The 22179-nt window shown below is 40.0% G+C and overlaps 1 protein-coding gene and 1 non-coding gene across 2 annotated transcripts in view; one reads left to right on the forward strand and one right to left on the reverse strand.

Annotated features, from left to right (window-relative positions):
• Positions 1–48: 48 nt before the first annotated feature.
• MPP4 (membrane palmitoylated protein 4) overlaps positions 49–22179 on the reverse strand; it is a 48781-nt gene continuing 26650 nt past the window's right edge. Inside the window, exons 12-22 of the mRNA XM_034642494.1 lie at positions 20612–20629; positions 20198–20200; positions 17730–17765; positions 13025–13039; positions 11460–11501; positions 9232–9402; positions 7784–7864; positions 4222–4315; positions 3740–3848; positions 2661–2795; positions 49–589 (exon numbers count right to left, since the gene is read on the reverse strand). Of these exons, the coding sequence (XP_034498385.1) occupies positions 398–589; positions 2661–2795; positions 3740–3848; positions 4222–4315; positions 7784–7864; positions 9232–9402; positions 11460–11501; positions 13025–13039; positions 17730–17765; positions 20198–20200; positions 20612–20629 (896 nt within the window). The 3' untranslated portion in view covers positions 49–397. The remainder of the gene's footprint in view (positions 590–2660; positions 2796–3739; positions 3849–4221; positions 4316–7783; positions 7865–9231; positions 9403–11459; positions 11502–13024; positions 13040–17729; positions 17766–20197; positions 20201–20611; positions 20630–22179) is intronic.
• On the forward strand, positions 1560–1661 carry LOC117801262. The gene has a single exon (XR_004623784.1). It is a non-coding gene; the product is annotated as a U6 spliceosomal RNA (small nuclear RNA).

The raw sequence follows: 22179 nt of genomic DNA on the forward strand, positions 1-22179 counted from the left end.
TAAAAGCCGTTTTCATAAAACAGAAATTTCATGAGGTTAAATACAGTTTCTGAAATTAAATACTACTTATTTTATTAGGGAAGCTCTTTTATCTGAATTGTACAAAGACCATATGAAATCTATAGAAGTTTTTCATACTCAGTGGCTTAACATTGTATTCTTATCATTGCTGCATATGAGGTAAAGGAAAACATTTTTTTCCCTGAAAGCCAAGGGGGTAACTCTACATGCATACAATGCAAATATTTTTTTCAAATAAGATTAATAAACTGCACCATGTTTAAATTTGCATACATTATAATGGGGCAAATACTGCTGTTTTAGATTGCAGCTGTTACTCCAGAGCTCTGTAATAGATGGATATTGTTAAAACTCTGGCATTAAGCAGGAGGCTTCCTTAAGACGCAGTATCCAAGGAAACCCAGGTCGCTGGTACCCACTGAGGCTCCTCTTGAGCCTTCCGAACTGCAGACAACAACTGGGCACACGCATCTTGCAAGTTGTCATTCACAATCACATGATCAAAAAACTGGCGAAACTGTGCCTCCATTTTTTGGGCTAAATCTTCCATCTCTTGTAGATCTTCATCCTTTGTGAGAAATAGAAAAATATGGATAGCACAGACTTAATGAGATAAATAGAAATGATATGCAATTGTTTTTGCTGTTACATTCATTTGTGAAGCTATTTATAAAAACACTTAGGTCAAATAAATGTCCTCTCTTCTAAATCAGAAAATTTATGTTTCTATCTTTAGTCTTAGTTAATGTTTCCCTGGTCAAGGTTTTGCAAAACTAAGTAATGGTAGCCAGAACAATCCCCCCCCCCAACTTCCTATTTGGACTTAAATTATCTTATTCTATTATCTAAACCCTTGAAGCTTTCAAACTGTATATAACAAAGAAAGAAAGTAAGTAAGAAAAGAAAAAAAAGAGAAAGGAAGAAGAAAACAAATTTACCAGTTAAATATAAAACTTATACATAAATTTCAAATGAAGTTTTATAAGGTATAATACAGTTCCCGAAATTAAATACTGATAAAAATGACATTATTTTGCCACTTTCGACATGAGGATGGTATGAGCTGGTTCTATTGAATTAGGCATACCCTCATTGTCCTTTGCTTCATGATGACCTAATTCACCTTTAATATTGTCTATTTCCACTATTGTGAAATGTTCATTTAGTGAAGGTCATTTGACCTTCATTTGGTACTATGTGTTAGATTCATTGCTGTTATTTCCTTATCTGTCCACAACAATTAAAAAAGTACAACTTGTTGCCAGTGCAATCATAAACACAAATACAAATGCAGGCACTGAAATGTTGTGGCAGTACGCCTTTACAAGATGACCATACTTATGACCCAGAAACAATTTTGCTAATTTGCTTAGATCACCGTAAAAATGAGAACACAAATTTAAATGCCCGTAAGATTTAGAGAATATATCCATAGACTCCACTGTCTGAAGTGCAAACTGAAGAATCAGACTCTCATACAGTAGCCACAAAAACCATGAAGATAGAAATAGTAACAAGGGATTACATAAATATACCTCTTGCTTACTTCGGCAGCACATGTATTAAATTGGAAACAGTACAGATTAACATGGTCCCTATGCAAGGAAGACATGCAAATTTGTGATGCATTCCATATGTTTAATTTGAGTTTTATAAGATGAAAAAGTTCTAGAGATCTGTTTCATAATGTGAACATACTTAACACTGCTGAACTGTACAGTTAAAAACGGTTAGGATGGTAAGTTTTATGTTTTATGTGTTTTTTATCATACACACACACAAAATAAGTGAATGTAATATCTTGATCTAGGTGATGGTTATCTGGGTGCATGCACATGTAAAAATTCATTGAGCTGTTACACATAAGATTTATACAACTTGCTGAATGTTTATGATGATTTAAAATAGTTAAGGTGGATTTAATTTTTAAAAAACTGGAAAAAAATTACCTATTCTAGGAAGAGTTCACTGATTAATCCCACCTGTCTCAGCCCCTCTATAATTTCCATCATCATTAACACATGATGTTTGCATTTGGAAATATATTTTGTATAGATACCTCATATTACAGATAAGATATATTTGCTACAGAATTTTTAAAAAAGATTTTATTTATTTATTTGAAAGAGAGAGAGCATGCATGAGCATGAGAGGGCAGAGGGAGAGGGAGAAGCAGATTCCCTGCCAAGCAGGGAGTCCGAGGCAGGTGGGGGCTCCGTACCAGGACCCCAGGATCATGACCTGAGACGAAGGCAGACACTTAACCCACTGAGCCACCCAGGCACCCCATTCACTACAGCATTTTTAAAGTAAATTCTCAAACTTTTTCATACAATAAATAATAAAATATAAATGTCAGTCTTACGCACACCAAATTTCCATGTGGCTTTGCAAACTGTGGTTTGCGTTCTTTTTTTTTTTAAGCTAGACTAGAAAAAAGAAAAAAATAAGAGCATCATAGCATTTATTAAGCTTTATTTTAATGTCTACAAATCATGTCTAGTAAAAAGGATAAATAATAAGGGCATTTTTCATTAGAAACAAAAATCACTTTCCTTAATATAGGGATGTTGTGGAAACAATACAGTGACTTTTTACTAGGAAAAAAGCCACATTCATCTATTCCCTCTGTATCTTACCTTGAACTTCATGTCCACAAAGTAGTCTGTAATGATCTTGGCATTCTTCCGAGATTGCTTCATGCAGCTCATGTTAGATGGCTTTATAAATATGACATAGGGCTTCAGTTCCTGGGTTCGAGCTACTTGAATACCCTACACAGAAAAATTAAGTGCACATTTAAAAATAGAAGTCTCAATTTCCTAGAGTTAACATGAATGTTCTCAAAATTTCTAAGGTCAGAAATCAATAATTATTTTTAGCTAATTTATTTTTATTTATTCTCCTTTGTCCCTAAGTCCTCAACTCTAAAAAATAAACATTTTAATAATTAAGAGATGGGGTTCTAGAATCAAAATCAACTTTAAACTGTGGCTCTTCCTCTTACTAGTCATACCACCCTTATGAAATCTGAGAATAGGATTCTATACATAATTTCATGGCACAAAGACAAACTCTAAAGGTGGATCAGTTCTGTTTCACCCTCACTTCCCTTTCCTCTTGTTATTGTCTTATATTGGATACTACTGACATCTTCACACTGACCTCCAGCCTTGACCCAAGGAAGAACAACTGCCTTATCCCCTGATTCTCTTTAATGCACGTGGTATATTTTTAAATGACTACAAAACAACAACAACAACAACAAAAACAAGGATCAAAAAAATGGAGCCTACACATTGTGTGCTCTTAACTTGCTCACTCCTGCCTCATTCCACATATGGTCTCATAGAGGTAGCTGTAGATACGACCACGTAGGAACCTTACCTCCCTGTGTCAAGCAATATCTTACTCCCTCCGCCAGTTTCCTTGATGCCTTTGTGATCAAGGTCAAAGCAGGATTCTAACTTTTCTTTATAGCCACCAGCTCAGTTCTCTTTTTGTAGCTGAGAAGCAAGGCTCCTTCCCTAACTAAAGACAAGATATCGGCAAACTGTTCCTTCACATAAGATCCTGGCCCTTAGATACGGTAAGTAGTCTTATCCCTAAGAGGCTAACAGAATAAAATATCTCAACTACAACCTACAGCACATACACAAAATGCACGATATTCATTCATTCCTTTGGGGAGATGGGAAACGTTCCACCACAGACCTACCTGAGGCTCTAGGTCCATGACACAGATCTTTCCTTCATCAAGGACTGTTTGAACAGCATCCACACTGGTACCATACAGGTGGCCTTTGTACTCACCATACTCAAGCATCCTGCAAGGGTGCCACAAGGAAAACAGAACGCTCTCTACAAGTAAAATATTATTTGTAGTAACATAGATAGGATGTAAATATGTGGACTTTGGTAACACAAGAAGAATGAGTGGAAAATCGACAGGAAAAAACATATTAAAGGATCTAGGACTTAACTATTTCTCCAAAATCTCTAAAATTTGCAATTCAATTCTGCTCCCTCTCCATGCCCAATGAGTTAGTGTACAAATACACCAATTTACATGTCCTTGCTTAACTCTTCAGAAACAAAAGGAATTACCCCAGGAGCTTTGGATAATGCATAAAAATAGTGGATCTAATTTGAAGGTAAAACAACCAAAGGTGAGAATTAGATTCTGAACCTCTAGCTTACCTGTGACTATACACGAGGCTTTCAAATGTTTCCTTTGACACATAGTGATACTCACGTCCATCCATTTCGTAACTCTTTTTGGAGCGAGTAGTATCTATCAAAATATGGAATTTTAAAGAAGGCTTTAGAATCTACAAAATGTTTTGATTTAGTACCAAAATGCATTTGGATAAAGATGTCCAATCAATATAAATAAATGAGTACATAAACAGATAAATAAAACGCTAGAACCAAAAAGAGGGATCCTGAATTGGTGATAAGAAAGAAGTTCTCCTATCAAAATCAGTTCACCTAGAAACCTTTATTAAGTGCTCATAGTGTGGACATGAATGTATTGGGTGTTAAGCTAGGATGAGGAGGCCCTAATGGGTACCTGCTCTTACTTCAAAACAGGGAAGAATGAAGGGGGCGGTAAACAGAAGGGGGAATGAACCATGGGAGACTGTGGACTCCGGGAAACAAACTGAGGGCTTCAGAGGGGAGTGGGGTGGGGGAATGGGATAGGCCGGTGGTGGGTATTAAAACATATTGCATGGTGTACTGGGTGTTATATGCAAATAATGAATCATGGAATTGCATCAAAAACTGGGGATGTACTGTATGGTGACTAATATAACAAAATAAAAATTATAAAAAAAAAAAAGCAGGCATGAGCGAATTAAGTGTGAGGTCTAAGATACCTAAAGGCCCCCAGGTAGCATATCTGCTATTTAGATAGTGCAATTCCCAAGATCCCATTTCAATCCTCACATGCCTAGCCAGGTGAAAATTTATTATCCCTAGTTTACTGATAAGTAACTGAAGATTTTAGAGAGTAACTACCTTGCTCGTGTACACAGACTAATGAAAAGCAAAGTTGCAAGCAAGAACCTTGCTGTTCTGACTCCTAGACTAATATTTTCTGCTACACCAGATTGTCTCTGATTTGAATTGGAGAAATCCCTGCAGTCTTGCCCAAATGTATGGATACCCAAGTGAGATGGTGATTAATTTAGGGGGATCTCCAGAACGGAAAGATTGGTGGAGTCTGGATTCAGTCCTATTCTTTTATTATAGGTTCTCCAACTTAAATAGTACTTGATAGAGAACACAGGAGCTCACTGAGTAACTAAAAGTGATTCACTGTCTGCTCCTCCATTTATTCAACTAACATATACCGAGTCCCTCTGTTCCAGATATGTTAGGTTCTTAGCATGCAAAGATGAATAGAACACAGTTCCAACTCTGTGTCCTACATATATTGCAAAGCTGCTAGTCTCTTAACCTGCATTACCACAAATTCTCCATGTTCATTTAAAAAAAAATGGTGTATTTGCATTTGCCAAAGTTTAAGAATGAAATAAATGAACACTTGATAATACCAACAGACAGAAATGACCAAACAGGAGCTTGAAATACGCCCTAAATGATAAAAAGGCATTATGAACATTCGAGAGGCTCAAAAGCCGAATGTCGTCTGAGGGTCATTTTTGGTGTTTTTTAAGGATTTTATTTATTCATTCATTTTAGAGAAAGAGAGTGCATGCGCACGCACGCAGGTTGAAGGGAGAGGCAGAGGGAGAGGAAGAGGGAAAGAATCTCAAGCAGATTCCATGTCGAGTGCAGAGCTGATGCAGGACTTGATCTCATGACCCTGAGATCACGACCTGAGCCAAAACCGAGAGAGTCAGATGCTCAACCAACTGAGCCACCCGGACGCCCCTGTTTTTTCTTTATTCAAGCCTCTCTGCAGATCCTTAGAGTTCCTACAGTTATGCCAGTTCTCCTATAGCTTTGTATTGAAAAAAAAAATTCTAGTAAAACACTATAGCTCTGAGGTTATAATAAATCATGTAAATCTAAGATGACTCCTTTTCCATGGCTTCTATTGGACTCTATTTTATACGGCAGGTTAAAAATCTGTGAACGAGGGGCGCCTGGGTGGCACAATCTTTAAGCATCTGCCTTCGTCAGGACGTGATCCCGGCGTTCTGGGATCGAGCCCCACATCAGGCTCCTCCACTAGGAGCCTGCTTCTTCCTCTCCCACTCCCCCTGCTTGTGTTCTCTCACGCTGGCTGTCTCTGTCAAATAAATAAATAAAATCTTTAAAAAAAATCTGTGAACGGGTGCATAACTAGAGGTATTCATCTTAAACTTAAAACTATTCAGTCAATTTAAAAAAGCAACACATGCACATTTTCTCACTTTGAATGATGGCTAGCCATACTTCTTACAATTCTTCTCTGTTCTGTGGGAATTTTATCTTTATCCAGATTATTGAAAAATGGTGCTTTCCTATGTAGTTTTTACCTTGGAGATCAATGTCCGTTCTTACATATATAAACGGTGTTTGGAAAGCACAGCTTAAGGTACATGATCATAAAGCAACGTTTTCTGTCACCCACTGCCTTCTGTGGGACAAGACCTTCCCCTGGCCCTGGATGAAAATCTAGCAATTATAATGACTCTTCTGATTAGTTTTAGTTAAAAAAAAAAAAAGCCACCATCTTTCATGCCACAAAATGCAGTCTCAATGTAATAACTAAAATTCCATTTCTGTGTAATAATCAAAATTATGAATTTCATTTCTATTTTGGGCTTCTCTTCCACCCCACACCTGGCTCATACTTGCTGCAGCCACGGAAGCTGCAGTCAGAGAAACTAGAAGTCAGGAAAGGAAGTAGGATTCACTTTTTCCCTTCCCTTTCATTGCCTTTCTACTGTTCCTCCCCATTTGTATAGCTGTCCAAGGCTAGAGAGCAGAGAGGAGAGGAAAGAGCCGGAAATGTCTTACTTACTGATGCTGATGCTGGATACTATAGGTTTCTTTTAGCCTTGGCAAATATTTAAATGTGGCTCTGCTCTCCTGGAGGATGCATGGGTTATTCTGCAAACCCTACCACCACCACTGCCACGACGGCCGAGCATCTCAAATCCATCTCTATTCCTGCTAGTCATTTGTGATTTCCAAAAGGGCAACAACTTCCCAAACTACAGCCCCTGGCCAGTCCTCTAAATTCTTTAGATTTTGCAAGTATAATTCTGACACCAGTTTTCTGTGTCCCCCAAACTGCAGGGAACACGTACTAAGCTTTTAGTTGGTTTCTCTAAGTTCCTCTCTTGAACCGAAGTGAAGGGAAAGCACCCACATGCACTTGGCTATTTCCTGCCATGATGGTATGATCATACTTATAGTTCATATAAAATTATATCTGCATATATTAAAATTTTTTAAATAAGATAAGGCATTTAAAGAGCCAACCGCAGTGCCAGGAAGATAGTAAGTACTACTATTACTTAGCTATTATTATGAAATATTAGTTTTCCCGAAAGTTCATCTATATGATTGTTAAGAAATGGAAAAGAGTCACCTTTTAAAAGCCTCACCAGCTACTTGGCCATGAATCAATTCCCTCTATTAAAATAAATACAGTTAGAAATATTATGTAAGGACTATCCCTTGTGTCTTTTATTTTTACAACAAAGGTGGTGTGGCATAGTTAAGTGAGATCAGTGCATCTGCAGAGGCAAAGACAGTTTGACTAAAACATGAACCGCTTGGAAAGAAAAACGACACGTACGTGGCACAGCACTTTGGAAATGCTTAGGATTGAGTTCAATAAGTTGTCTTCTCAGTTCATTGACTCCAACACCAGAAGGTCCTAAACACAAAAAAGCCACATACAGACATTATTGGACTTGGATAAATATAATTACGTGGTGACACAATCATTTCAGTTTTTCTATCAAAGATATTTGAGAGCAAATGTTTTCCAGGAAATTACATCACTTCTCACAAATGGAAACAATTCCAGACAGCTCTTAGGAATTTTCCTGGGGACCCAAGGAGGAACCCATACTTCTTCGACATCCCAGAAACCGGTCACCCCAGCAAACATCGTCTGCTGTTGGGCACTGTGAGAATTCTCCGGCCTCATTTCAGATAATCTGACACAACCTACCTTTCCTGTCAAATGAAGTGTCTATCACATCACAATCCAGAAATCAGCCCCTAGAATTACGGGTTCTGTGAGTCAACACCCTGCATGTAACTGGAGTCGGGGCTGACTTCACGCAGTTACATAGGGCCCATGCTTAGGACACTGCACTTGGTTTAATGCTCTTCCTTTGCCATCTTGAAATGTCAAACTTTTTTTTAAAAATATGTATTTATTTATTTCAGAGAGAGACAGACAGGGCACGAATGGGAGGGGCAGAGGGAGAGAGAATCTTAAGCAGGCTCCCTGGCCAGCGTGGAGCCCCAGTTGGGGCTCCACCTCACAACCCCAAGATCAGGACCTGAGCTGAAACCAAGTGTCGGAGTCTTCACCAACTGTGCCACCCAGGCGCCCCGAAATGTTGATCATTTTTAAAGATGCTCTTGTATTTTCATTTTGCCCCGAGCCCTGCCAGTTCTGCAGCGGTCCGCGCGGTGAGGCATGCTGTTCTGCTGTACGGGGTCTCCCTCGGTCACAGCTGGATACGCAGAGATGGCAGCAAGACCTACGGTACTGCCACTGCAGGGACCAGATTGGCGGGCCTCTTGGGCACAAAGGCAGGTCGCCCCAGCACTGTATTTGCCCTGCTCTTCAGCACCACAGACACAGTCCAAAAGACTTTCAACACTTTTCTAAAGAAGGTGATTACAAATATCTTCGGGAAATAGATCTTAAGGATTTTCATTTCTGATACAGACTGACATTGCCGTCTGGGTGAATACTCGTCTATATTTATAGAACAAACTCTAAACAGGTTTAAAAAAACAACCAAGCTCCATCATAATACAACCTGTTATTACCCCAGGACATCTCTACCGGGGCACGCCACATTCAACTGTAGACAAATGCGCGGGACAGCAAAGTTTTATTTATAAACACACACATATAAAACAGGGTTGGTTTTTTTTAAAGTGTTTACATGGGAGTCCCTAACGAATGCTACCTTCGCCACTGCTCCCAACCCCAAAGTGCCAACCCTGGGAGGAAAAGCTCAGTATGGAGGGGGAGCGCCGCGGTGGGCAGGGACGTACCCACGAGCACGACGAGGCGGTGCCTGTCCGACGGGCGGCGCTGGAACCTGACCACCTCCTCGTATGGGGCGCCCAGCGCGCTCCGGGGGCCGCCCGCCCCGCACAGCCCAGCGCGTAGCGGGCCCAGGTGGGACTTGCGGCGACAAAGGCGCATGCTGCGGCGGAAGCCAGCTGCAAGGGTGGGAACGTACAGGACGTCACCTCCAGGCAGGAGAGGTCACTTCTCCTTCCTCACCTGCTGGAGCCTGCGGTGACTGCCGTCAGCAAGTGTTAATGAGCATCACGGCTGGGTAGAAAATAGGAAGCAACGCGGAGAACAACAGCAAAACGCCTCGCGTGTTGCCTCGAGGCTGCACCCAGTGCCCACTAAGTGCCAGGTGCTGGGGACCTAGTGGTCCCACACCTCAAAGCCATTTCCTCCTGGCTTTACATTTCATGGAGGAGGAGAGAGAAAAGTAAACACATCAATAAAAATAAGTGCTTAGAAGGATCGGTGGATAGAGAGTGATGGGGGTGCTTCTTCACGCAGGTGGTTCAAGTAAAGTGTGTGTGAAAAGGTGACATTGAGCAGAGGAGGGGATGCAGTCATGGAGCCAGGTGAGGAGGTATCTGGGGGAAAAGCAACCCAGGCTAAGGGAACAGTAACTGCTAAGGTGCGGAGAAAGGAGAGTTCCAGGAGTGTTGGGGGAAGCCCAAGGAAGCCCTAGTGGGGCAGGGTGGTGAGCAGTAGGGAGAATGGTGGGAAAGAGGGTGGGAGAGGAAGCAGGGGAGGTGGCAGGGGGCTCCAGCCGAGTGTTGGATTGTGCTCTAAGTGGGCTGCAAAGTCACTGGGTGGTGGAGAAATGGGTGTGACATGGTTTATGTTTCTGAAGAAGTCCTCTATTGCCGTGGGGAGGATGTAAAGTGTGGACTCACGGGAGAGCAGCTGGGAGGTCCTTGCAGTGCCCCAGACGAGGGAGGATAGTGGCCTGGGCCAGGATGGAAACAGCGGAGCAGGCCGATTACTCACATTTCTCGGATGGATACTCTAAGACACGGACAGGTTAGGTGGCTGCTCACAACTGTGTCTTCAGTGGCAGAGCTGGACACTAACCGTGGCTTCTGAACTCCTAGAATCCTGCTACATCTGCCCACCGAATCACAGGGCCTTCTGGTATTTTAAAAAAAGAGCTGTTCCCGGGTAGATAGAGCTCGGGACTCTATGTGTATATATGAACACACACACACACTCACACACACATGCACACACACATCTATATCTATATATGTTGAACACCATGAGTTCACACCAACACCTACAATGCCAGCTCAACACTACAGGATTCATTCCAGCCACCTGCCCCCACCCGTTCGTATGTGTAACTCTTTCTCTAACAGTGAGAAACCTGACTGATGGTCCTCAGTACGTTTACTTATTGTATTAGTTAAGAGCACCTGTGCAGGATGAGGGACAGATGATAGGCAACCTGACAGAAAGGGTCAGAGCCCAAGTGACAGCAGCTCTCCTCCTCACTTTGCTCTGGCTCTGACATCCTGTACCAGTCGACCATCATCCCCTGCACAGATGCTCTCCTCACATGGCTCAGTGATGCCCCATTCCAGGCTGCTTCTTCCCAACCTTTGTGCAGACGCCTACACTTTTGGCTTACTTAATGGCACTGGGGCTGAGTTTTTCTAGAAGGGATGCAGAAAAGTGGCCCTATGTTTGTTTGTTTTTTTGTTTTGTTTTGTTTTTAAAGCTCTCTCAATGATTCCAATGTGTAACCAGGCCCAAGGAACCAACATTTCACTTTACAGACCCTGGTGTTCCCCACTTTCTCTGGGAGGAGGCCCACCATGGTTTTACATGAGCCTTTAAATGGGTCCTTCAGAAAGCTCTGCCCAGTTGACAGATTACAGGAATGTGGCCATCAAAACCAAGTTTAATAGTTAGAGAACTTGTCTCTTTAAAGTAACATAAATATGTCATGGAACAGTCTGGAAGAGAACCAAAGATTTCTGTTTGATGAATAATTAAGAGATATCCAGTGGAAACCAGATGAATTATAATGAATGATCAACACAGCAGAATACTGACCCAAAAAAAGGAGTTGGGGGATAGAGGGAAAGCAGAACAAGGAGCAAGTCTGGAAATGTTTATCAGCAAAAGAAGCTTTCGGAAGAGTCAGGATGATATGAATAGAACTTGACAAGTGAGGATGACCTACCTCTTATTAATCATTACCTACCGATAAAGAACTTCTGACCAGAGCCAACAAATTCCTCCTTGTCTGGAACACAGAGAATGGCAGGAACAGAATATGTGAAGGGGGAGAAGGAGAAGGTTACTTAGAACAGATGCATGAATCTATCTTCAAATCTGCAAGTGATACCATTTCAGTAGATGTCAGCACAGCTGAATTCATCTTAAATGGCTTCTTGAAGACTGTCCTAAGCACTTTCCAGTCTATCATATGCACCAAACTATGTGGAAACACTCTTCAGAATTTTAGCTATACACTGAATATATGCTGTCAAGTACAATGGAAAGAAAAAGCTATTTTAGGGTTGTTTAACATTATGAGAAAGATATTGAGTCACCGTAAAAACAAATAAAAATTAGGTATACATTGTCAAACATGACCAAAGAAAACTGACTTAAAAAAAGAAAGAGATGAACTGGCTTTGGCTTCAACTTGTAGAAATGGGGTTCTGCAAGATCTATAATTAGTCCCTTTGTTAGAGGTGGGTTTTTATTTTCTCCCTGATAAAATGGTTTATTCTGTATAAAATTAGTATTTGTCCTACGGCTGCCAATTGTGTCTGACTGTCCAAGAATCTGAGAGACAAGGTGAGGAACACTGATTCCAGTGGCTCTGAAGCACCCAGAATTTATTTATTTCAACTTCTGCCTCTGCTGCCACTGGGGTCTCAGAAAAATTCCTATAAACTTGAGGGAAAAAAGTTATGAAAATGTAATTTTCAAATTACTTTTTAAGAATATATGTTCCTTTTCACTTATGCAACTCTGTTCTGATCATTGAAATATATAAAGACCCATTGTTTGTAGAATGAACTAACATATACAACCTTTTCTTTAAAACATACATTTTAAAATACAAAGAAAACACACCAATATCAATTCCAATTCCATTTTCTGTTAAGTAAGCACATTTTTCTAACTGAAATATGTCAGTAAGGGTTTTTTTTAAGTTTTTTTTTCAAATTTTTATTTAAATTCTAGTTAGATAACATATAGTGTAATATTGGTTTTGGGAGTAGAATTGAGTGATTCATCATTTACATATACAGCAGTGCTCAACACAAGTGCCCTCCCTAACACTCATCCCCCATTTAGCCCATCCCCCACCCACCTCCTCTCCAGAACCATCAGTTTGTTCTCTATAGTTAGAGTCTCTTATGGAAACATTTATTTAGGAATATAATTTTTAAATATTTTTCTATGAAATTGAATATCTCATCACTGATTTCACCCTTAAAATATTTCTTTTTTTTTTAAAGATTTTATTTATTTATTTGACAGAGATAGAGACAGCCAGTGAGAGAGGGAACACAAGCAGGGGGAGTGGGAGAGGAAGAAGCTCCTCACAGTGGAGGAGCCTGATGCGGGGCTCGATCCCAGAACGCTGGGATCATGCCCTGAGCCAAAGGCAGGCACTTAACCGCTGTGCCACCCAGGCGCCCCCACCCTTAAAATATTTCTTATCGTAAAATGTACCCTGTCAAGCATGCACATTGAGGCACTGAAAGATCTTAAATATAGCCTACCCAGGAAATGAAAACAAACAATTACCTTCTGAAAGCTCCTCTGGATATTTGGTAAGTGAAGAAAGAGACATGAAAAAGTTAAGTCTTTGAAAAGATCAAGTTGACCATCCAATAAAGACCAATGACAAAAGCAACGCATTGATGTCACCCCTAGAGAAGGCTGTCACTCAGGTAGGCCTGGCAAGACAAATGAGCGACATAGAACTGGTGACCAGGAGTTCATTGGACCTGACTGCTCGGAGAACAATAACTTTTTCTGCAAGTCTCTTACCTACATTCTCCCTGAGGGCTTTTTGTCTAGGAAGACTCCTCTCTGCTGGTCCGCACAAAATAGGGCTTGAGAGAGAGAAATCATAGGAAGGCAACTGCTGTGAGCCTCCTCTCCTCTCCCAGAGGCCAAATGCTGCAGTCCTGTGAGGTGGGCTGTGGGGCGGGCAGGCCCGAGCATCCTTATTCCTTACCCCTCACTGGGTCCAGTGACACACGTCCTTCTCCAGGTGGCCCACGAGACAGGGGGAACCGAACACAAAGCGTATTGTTTTCTTTGTTTTCTAGATCTCTTAAAACATCCATCTTCTCTGTTGCTTTTTTTTAAATGGCATTCCTAATTAGACTATATCATCACCTCCTGGAGAAATTCAAGGAGGTCATATGATACCGCATTCAGAGAAGAGTTGAGACCAAAACTGAAGAAATGGAAATACCCACAAAGAGCTCTAAGTAACAGAATTAAGCATCATGAATAAATATCAAGAGTTATTTACCTAGGAAACATGCCAGCTGGGTGCTAATTGCTCCTTAATTGACCTCCTAAGTGAGTTGGGTTCAGAATACACTTGGGAGTTCTCAAGTTTTGACTAAGAGGAGTCCAGAAGGGGCACCTCCCGGTGACTAAGGGCGGCTGCACGCGTTCCTCTGCTGAACGCCCATCCAGAGCGAAACGCACAGTACTGCTAGCAAGCGCTCACCTACCGCTTACATTCTAAGCACTTTACTTATAGAAATTATTTTTCCCACTTAGACGTGGGGCAAGTGAAGGGCAGAGGGGTGGAGTGATGGAGGACCTATGGAGCAGGAGTCCTACTTGCACAGTCTGGCTCCAGTCCCTGGCTTTAACCACTCCATCATCCTGCCTTTCCATTCACAGACGTCACAGACACTTCTGGGCCTCCAGCACGACGTGTAGACTGTCTTCCAGAGAAATGAGAGGACTATAATCCAGAGGCATTAAAAAGTAAACCAGTCCCAAACACTGGGCCAGGTGTACATACCCTGACAGACCAACTATCTAATGGAAAACAGGAAATTTAGAAACAACATAAATGGGAAGTAAGGTGCACACTTTCCCACTCCATCTGACTGAACGCCCTCTTTTTTACGACCAATGTTTATAGCAATCTCTCTACTTTTAGGAAATTTAATTAATGGTAAGACGCTACCACACACTTAATTTTAAAAACCAACATAGTGCTCTAACTGTAATATGAAGAAAAAAACTAAAAGGAATTCATTTATATTTTTAAAATAGTGTATTTCAAACTAGAAATCCTCAGGCACGACTTCTCTAGAAGACGTGAGGAATGATTAGATGCTTATGGAGACTTCTAACGAAGAAGCATGGATGAAAGGACGTGAAAATATCCCTTATATGAAGTATAGAAACACAGACGGGCGGAGTAACAGCAGATCTGGAATAGCAAGTGCTCTGATGGGTCATAACAGACCAGGTTTATTTGTACATAAAAGAAAGAGGGAAATTTCCTTAGCTGAATAGGGATAATACGCCAAAGCAATTGCAGACTGACGAAATGGAGAAAATGAGGAAATACACTTTTGGAAGCAGGGGAGTAATGTTAACAGGCTGCCAGTTTTTCAAAATACTCTGAGACCTATATTGTGACTCATGATGTCTACAGTACTCTGAGGGACACACACCTGACGATATCATGTGTCATCAATAATAACGAGTAACATATTAAAGAAAAAGAAAATAATTGATCAGTATTGATACTTTACTTTCCAGTTTATTTACTGTCAGTACGGAGCAGACAGAATGTGTGGGGTCGATGATTCAATAACTACAAGGCAATGTCTTGAATTCTGTTCAAATGTCTCTCTCCATGATGACAGGCTTCTAAATAACCGAGCTTTTCATGTTATGTCTCGTGAAAACTTACATCACTTCCATGGATTAAAGAACTGCTTGTTTATATTTGTAATGGGTTTCATCCAACCGGACATTCAAAATATTGTGCAGAATGGTCTCCACACCGCAGGACATCTAGCATTCCTGATTCCTACCAGTTAAAGGCCAGTGGTGCCCCAAATCAACGTGCCGACCAAAAAATGCTCCCACAGAGTTCCAAAATGTCCCTAATAAGAAGCAGCAGTGAAGGTGAAGCTTATAATATCTCACAACTATACTGTTGAGGTATTGAAATAATTATTGTATGATGTCCCTAAATGTGTGTTTAAATGATACCAAAATTTAGAACAGACTCTTAAAAATCACTACCAAATACTCATTTTTTACTTACCTGATTCAAATGTTTCTTCATCTGTGGTTTCCCATGGAGACCAAAAAAAACCCAAAAGTGTCATTATATTACTAACCATACTGAGTCTATATTTTAACAGCCTAATTCCCTGACCCTATGCTTCTGCGTACATGCCAACTTTTAAAACTCATTCCTAAATCAAGGCCAAGTCAGTGGGGTCTCTCTGGCATATTAAAACCTTAAATGAGATACATGGTTTTAACAGTTGGGCTATGACATTAAGCAGGGGTGCTGCAGGAGCTTAAAATAAATAAATTAGAAAAGAATAAATGGGAGGTGCCTGGGTGGCTCAGTTGTTAAGCGTCTGCCTTCAGCTCAGGTCATGATCCCAGCGTTCTGGGATCAAGCCCCGCATCGGGCTCCCTGCTCAGTGGGAAGCCTGCTTCTTCCTCTCCCACTCCCCCTGCTTGTGTTCCCTCTCTCACTGCCTCTCTCTCTCTGTGTCAAATAAATAAATAAAATCTTGAAAAAAAGAGAGAATAAATGGAATGTGAAAGAGGCTCAGAGGGAAGGGAAAGGTAGAATGTCACAGGAAGCCCCGATGGGTGTCAGAGTGTGCACAGTGTTGCCGCAAGAGGGCTTGCAGATGAAGGAGGGTTGCACCCTGCCTGAAGCTGGGGGGCAGGAGGTAGTGCATAAGCAAAGGGAATAGGGAGTGTGGCGAGGAGGATGAGTGTATAAATGGTTTAATTGGATAGGCTTGTTTAGGTGATGAGGAAAGATTTTATATAAACCAACTTTCTCATCAATTAAAACAGTTATTAGCGTTTTAAAGAGATATTAAGGATTCAGAAGCTAGAGTGTATGTGGAGAGCAGTTTGAAATATGTAGCAACGGTACCAACCCATGCATCCTTGGATCAGGCAATACTGCATGGAGGGCACACTCACCCATGTGTGAGACAGTGTGTTTACAAAGCTAGTCATTGTAGCACTGCTTGTAATAGAAGAGACTGGACATAACTCAAATGTCTACCAGTAAGTTATTGTATAAATGCACAATAATTTACTTCCCCAATAAGCTATTAAAAACAAATGAAGAGGCTATTTATGTAAAAGACGGACTCATATATAATGCTAAGGGGAAAAGCCAGGAACAGAATAGTGTGTATAACATACCATCAAAAACGTCTTCTGTTTTTAAAAAAAAGGTGTTTTAAAAAAAATGGTAAGGATGATGGTAGGGAGAGGAGAAAAAACATTATTGCTTTTATATGCACAGAATATGTCTGGAGGGATCACCAAGAAACCGAGCATTTATTACCTCAAGAAATAAAACCGAGTAGGGGAGCAGGGAAAGGGAGGAATTCCATACTTTTGTAGTTTTTGAATTTTAAAGTAAGTGAACATATTACCTAATTAAATTACAGAAAGAAATGAATATTGGGGTGAGTTTTTAAAAAACAGAATGTGTATTTGATAGAATAAATATGGTGTCAGCATTATTCTGTAGTTGTTCCGGGAAGTATATGTGAATCTTTGGAATATCCACTATTTAAAGATTTCATATTGTTCTTTAATTTCTAAAAACTAGATTAGCCCAGAAAGCCAAGACAAACTCACCTATCAGACTGACTTTCCAATAGTTCCCAACATTACTGTTGTGATTCTTGAACCAATCTTAGTTCTGCCACTAAATTTGGAAAATCTTTTCCCAATTTACAAAAAGTTTAAGTATTGAAAGATAAAAAGTTTTCATATATTTCTCTCAAAAATTTGTAACCCACTACTAATTATCTATATTAGAATCTATCAGAAGATGGTACCAAACAATAGCAAAAAATATATGTTGTTTTTTAAAAATTGGCATTTCAATATTTTATAGTATTTCCCAAAGAGCATGGCAGTTTCCAGACATTCCACTGAATGTTGCTGAACATAACACCTGAGTATTACTAAGTGTTCCCGTGATCATTTCCAAGACACTGCTTTCTAGAACACTTTCTAGAAGGTTGGTTTGGAGCCTGGAGACATTCCCACAGCTGTGCTTCCCTTTCAAGTGCCAGAACCACAGAAAAAGGATGCAAGGGGTGGGGAGGGAAGGAGCTCATTTTACACATTTCTTCCAGAGGAAAGGCTTGCGGCCCCATTTGGCTAATTCTGCTTTAGAAAATCTAGAGCTGAGATGCTTCATGTTCCTTCTGGTGGTAAATCTGTCAAGAGGAAACGTTACCTGCTTCCACACACTTCTCATCAATCTTCATGTCATCTAAAAGAGGATAGAAAAATAGAACTTAAAATGTATGAGTATCACAAACAAAATTCCCAACGTATAGACTTATGTCAGAAAAACTCAGACCATTTTATAATAACATTACTTTTACAACTATTCCTCATGCTTGCTCACTTGGAGGGAGAAAAAGGACTCCACTGTACGAAATGAAAATGAAGATCTATGGTATAGAAGCCTACATAACATAAAATGGTTACAATTTTTAAAGCATCAGCTTTTTGGGACAGCTAGATATCTCAGTCGGTTAAGCGTTTGAGTTAGGCTCAGGTCATGATACCAGGGTCCTGGGATCGAATCCCTCATCGGGCTTCCCGCTGAGCAGGGACTTCTCCCTCTGCTGCTCCCCCTGCTTGTGCTCACTCTCTCTCTCTCTCTGACAAATAAATAAAACCTAAAAAAAAAAAAAAAAACCCATCATCTTTTAGAGGGGGTCAATTAGTTTACCTCAAGCTTCAGTTTTCTATCTATAAATGGAGATGGTGGTAATACCTACCATATAAGAAAGGGCTAATTAAGATAATGTATGAAAAGCTCAGACAGATGGTAAGTGCTCAATAAATATTAATTATTTTTACCTTTAGCTGGGGTATTCATAACAGGATAAGAGAATATAATTTTTAAAACCACCCATCCCATCCTAATACACAAAACCCTCTACGACATGACCCAAACCCAACTCTGAAGGTTATTATCTACTTCTTTCAGTCACGTGTCTTGTACCCCCATCAGAGGAGCCACCATCAGGTCTCCTCTGTGCCTTTGCTTATGCTGTTCCCTTTGTCTGTAATGCTTCAAGGTCCATCTCAAACACCAACTAAAATGAATATCTCTGCCATTAACCACATAGCATTTTCTTCCTACTACCATGAACTCTCTGCTCCTGCACATTACCTTGTAATATAATCATTTGAGTATTTGCCTTATTTGCCTTCCTAGATAATGCCTTGAAAGCAGAAACTGTTCTGCTAGTTTTTATACTTTACAGAGTTTAGTGCAGTGTCTTGCACATAATAGGTACCTGATAAATTATTAAATTGAACTGAATTTTCCTTTTAATATCAAAATTTGAATATATGTTTGGAAAAAATAACTTTTTTCAGCACTATACATCTTGTGCCTAACACAGTGCCCAGCACTTCCCAAGTGATCAATAAATAGTAGTTTAAAGGGGTTTTTAAAAAGATTTTATTTATTTATTTATTTATTAAAGAGAGGGGCAGAGGGAGAGGCAGAGAAAGAATTTCAAGCAGACTCCGAGCTAAGCATGGAGCCTAAGGGGCTTGATCCCAGGACCCTGAGATCATGACCTGAGCCAAAATCAAGAACCGGTTGCTTAACCAACTGAGCCACCCACGTGTCACAATAAATAGTGGTTTAATAAATAAGTCTTGTCATGTTCCAAAACTGCAAATGATTGTCTGTATAATAAGCTATAATATTACCAAGTCATATAATAAACTTATCACTCCCTCCTTACAGACCATATCATTAACTGTTTTTTAAGTAAAATATGCAATATGAAAAATTTTATAAAATAATACTGCTTTATAGAGAGAGGGACACAGGTAAACCAGTAACATAGCTGCCATTCAATTCCTTACATTTATTGAGAGATTATTTTTCAGATTAGTATTTTATAACAACAGTGGATCCATTAGTTCCTAAGACATAATTAAAGGTTTTATGTGTGTGTGTTTTTAAGCAAAGAAAAACTATAATTATTGTTCCTGTTTTACAGAGGACAGGAGTGATTTTCTAAAAACAGCACAAGTAGCCCTGATTTTTCTAACTTGCTACTCTGGGATGTAAGACAGACACTGACTTTACTCTCTCAAAATCAACAGTTCCACACTGGTGGCAAGGGTAGGTGTTATGGACTGATTTGTATCCCTCCCGAATTTACATGTTGAAGTTCTAGCCCCTAGTTTGGCTGTATTTGGAGACAGGGTCTTTAAGGTTGAATGAGGTCATAAGATTGGGGCCTAGGCCCAAAAGGACAGGCAGTCATCTGCAAGCCAGAGAGAAGCCTCACCAGAAGGCAGACCCGCCAAACCTTGATCTTGGACTTTCGGGCTGTCAGAACTGTGAGGAAAAAAGTGTCTGTTATTTAAGGCACCCAGTTGTGGGGTCTTGTGATGGTGGTCTGATTCAGGACTGAATTTCAGGACTGAAATGTGGGGGTGGTTAGGGGACTGCTCTTCTCACTTCTCTCCGCTTCCACAAGCAGGTGGCATCTTGCTTTCTTGCTTTTGTGAGTGTGCGTTTGGCATCATACTGAGGCACCTGGGTGTCTGGGCTTGGAGAAAGAGCAGTAATAGCTGGAAGTCCCATTTGCCCATGATGCAGGGCCCTTTAGACAGAAGCCTCCATCCATACTATAGTACCTGCAACACCTCCAACGTTCTTACCTTCTGCAGACCTCAATCTTTTAATCCATAAAAAGGGAATAATCGCAATTCCTTACAGGGTTATTTTTAAGACCGTGTGTGTAAAACAGTTGACACAAAACAGTGAACCAGCTTCACAACTCTTATTGACTTTTTACCATAAGCTGCATCTAAACGTTATCTCTCCTTTCTTCTATTCCTCTCAATGTTAGGACGACAACATCATACGTGCTTTCTGTTGACTGACATCTTTTTTTTTTTTTTTTTTTTTTTTTTTACAAATTAGGATATTAGTGACTGGCATACAACTAGGTATACAGGAGAGCTTAAAAAATAGCTGAAATGGATTGAAGTGAATTAAGAAAACTATACAAAATTTCTATGAGACTTCGGAGATGAGGTTGTTTGTTTGTTTTCTCAAATACTATTTCTTACCTTCTTCCATAGAAATTGCTGGGCACAGACAAATAATGGAAACAAAAAAAAAAAAAAAAGAAAGCACATTGGTTAATGCAATAGTTTTTCAGGTTAACTTATAAGAAAAGTGAAATGCCAAAATTATAGTAACTAATATTCTGGGCTTAATCTATAGAAATTTGGTAGAGATTTGGTAACAAAATGATAAATGAATATAGAAACTAATACATTCATGAATCTTGTTGGAAATGGAGATCCTCCCTCTGGCAAATCCACTCCCTTCCCACCCTAAAGTTCTGTAAGGATTGCATTCTACTAATTTCTGAGTTAATGCACTTCCATCATATATTAGGAACTCAGATTTTGGCTGGGATAAAAGGAAGGGAGGGAGGAAGAAAGGGAGGGAGAATGGGAGGAAGGAAAGAGAAGAAAGGAAGAAAAGAGAAGAAAGAAGAAGGAAGGGAAGAGAAGGGAAGGAAAGGGAAGGAGGGAAGGAAGGGAAAGAAAGGTGACCATTCAACTGTATGTGCATCTTCAGTAAATATATTTTTAATAGTTATCTGCAAATTTTTCATTAAGTCTTATTAAATAAAATTGCCTATACCTCTGGACTCAATAACCTACTCCTGAGATTATTTTCTCTCTATGGTAGCATTAAACAGAAAGATACAAAATAATACTTATGGCAGCACCATCTAAAACAGTTAAAAAGAAAAGAAATGATCTAATAGTTTAGAAATTGATCATGCTCCATCAGAAACAACCCTGCGAGAGGCGACCCTTTAAGTCAGTGGCTCCTTCCTTGGGGTTCTTGGATTTAGAGATACGCAAGTATAACAATAGGGGCTGCAAATTCTTTTTTCAGTATGGACTTTTCCAAAAGTCTAATGTAAATCAAACTTGGGCTACACGAGCAAATTAAACATCAACCAGTAGTCATACTAGTTACCAGATGCTCATTAGAAGTTTCAGCAGCATTTTCATGTGCCTTTGAGAAATGAAGTAGGAAACTGAATTAAAGAGGTACTTCAATCTGGTTTGGTAAAAAACAAAACAAAAAAACTTTTCCAAAACACAGGGGAAATAACTAGAATATCACTATGAAGATCATATCATGAAAAACGTTTCTCATAAAATGTTAGGTTAATACCCAGTAGTACAATTGCTGGGTCGTAGAGTAGCTCTATTTTCAACTTTTTGAGGAACCTCCATACTCTTCTCCAGAGTGGCTGCACCAGCCTCCATTCCCACCAACGGTGTAGGAGGGCTCCCTTTCTCCACATCCTCACTAATATCTGTCATTTCTTGCCGTGTTAATTTTAGCCATTCTGACTATTGTGAGGTGGTATCGCATTGTGGTTTTGATTTGTATTTTCCTGATGCTGAGTGATGTTGGGCATTTTTCCATGTGTTTGTTGGCCATTTGGATGTCTTCTTTGCAGAAATGTCTGTTCATGTCTTTTGCCCATTTCTGGACTGGATTCTCTCTTCCTTGGGTATTGAGTTTGATACGTTCTTTATAGATTTTGGATACTAGTCCTTTATCTGATATGTCATTTGCAAATATCTTCTCCCATTCTGTGAGT

This window comes from Ailuropoda melanoleuca, chromosome 2, assembly GCF_002007445.2.
Source record: "Ailuropoda melanoleuca isolate Jingjing chromosome 2, ASM200744v2, whole genome shotgun sequence".
NCBI classification, from domain to species: Eukaryota; Metazoa; Chordata; class Mammalia; order Carnivora; family Ursidae; genus Ailuropoda; species Ailuropoda melanoleuca.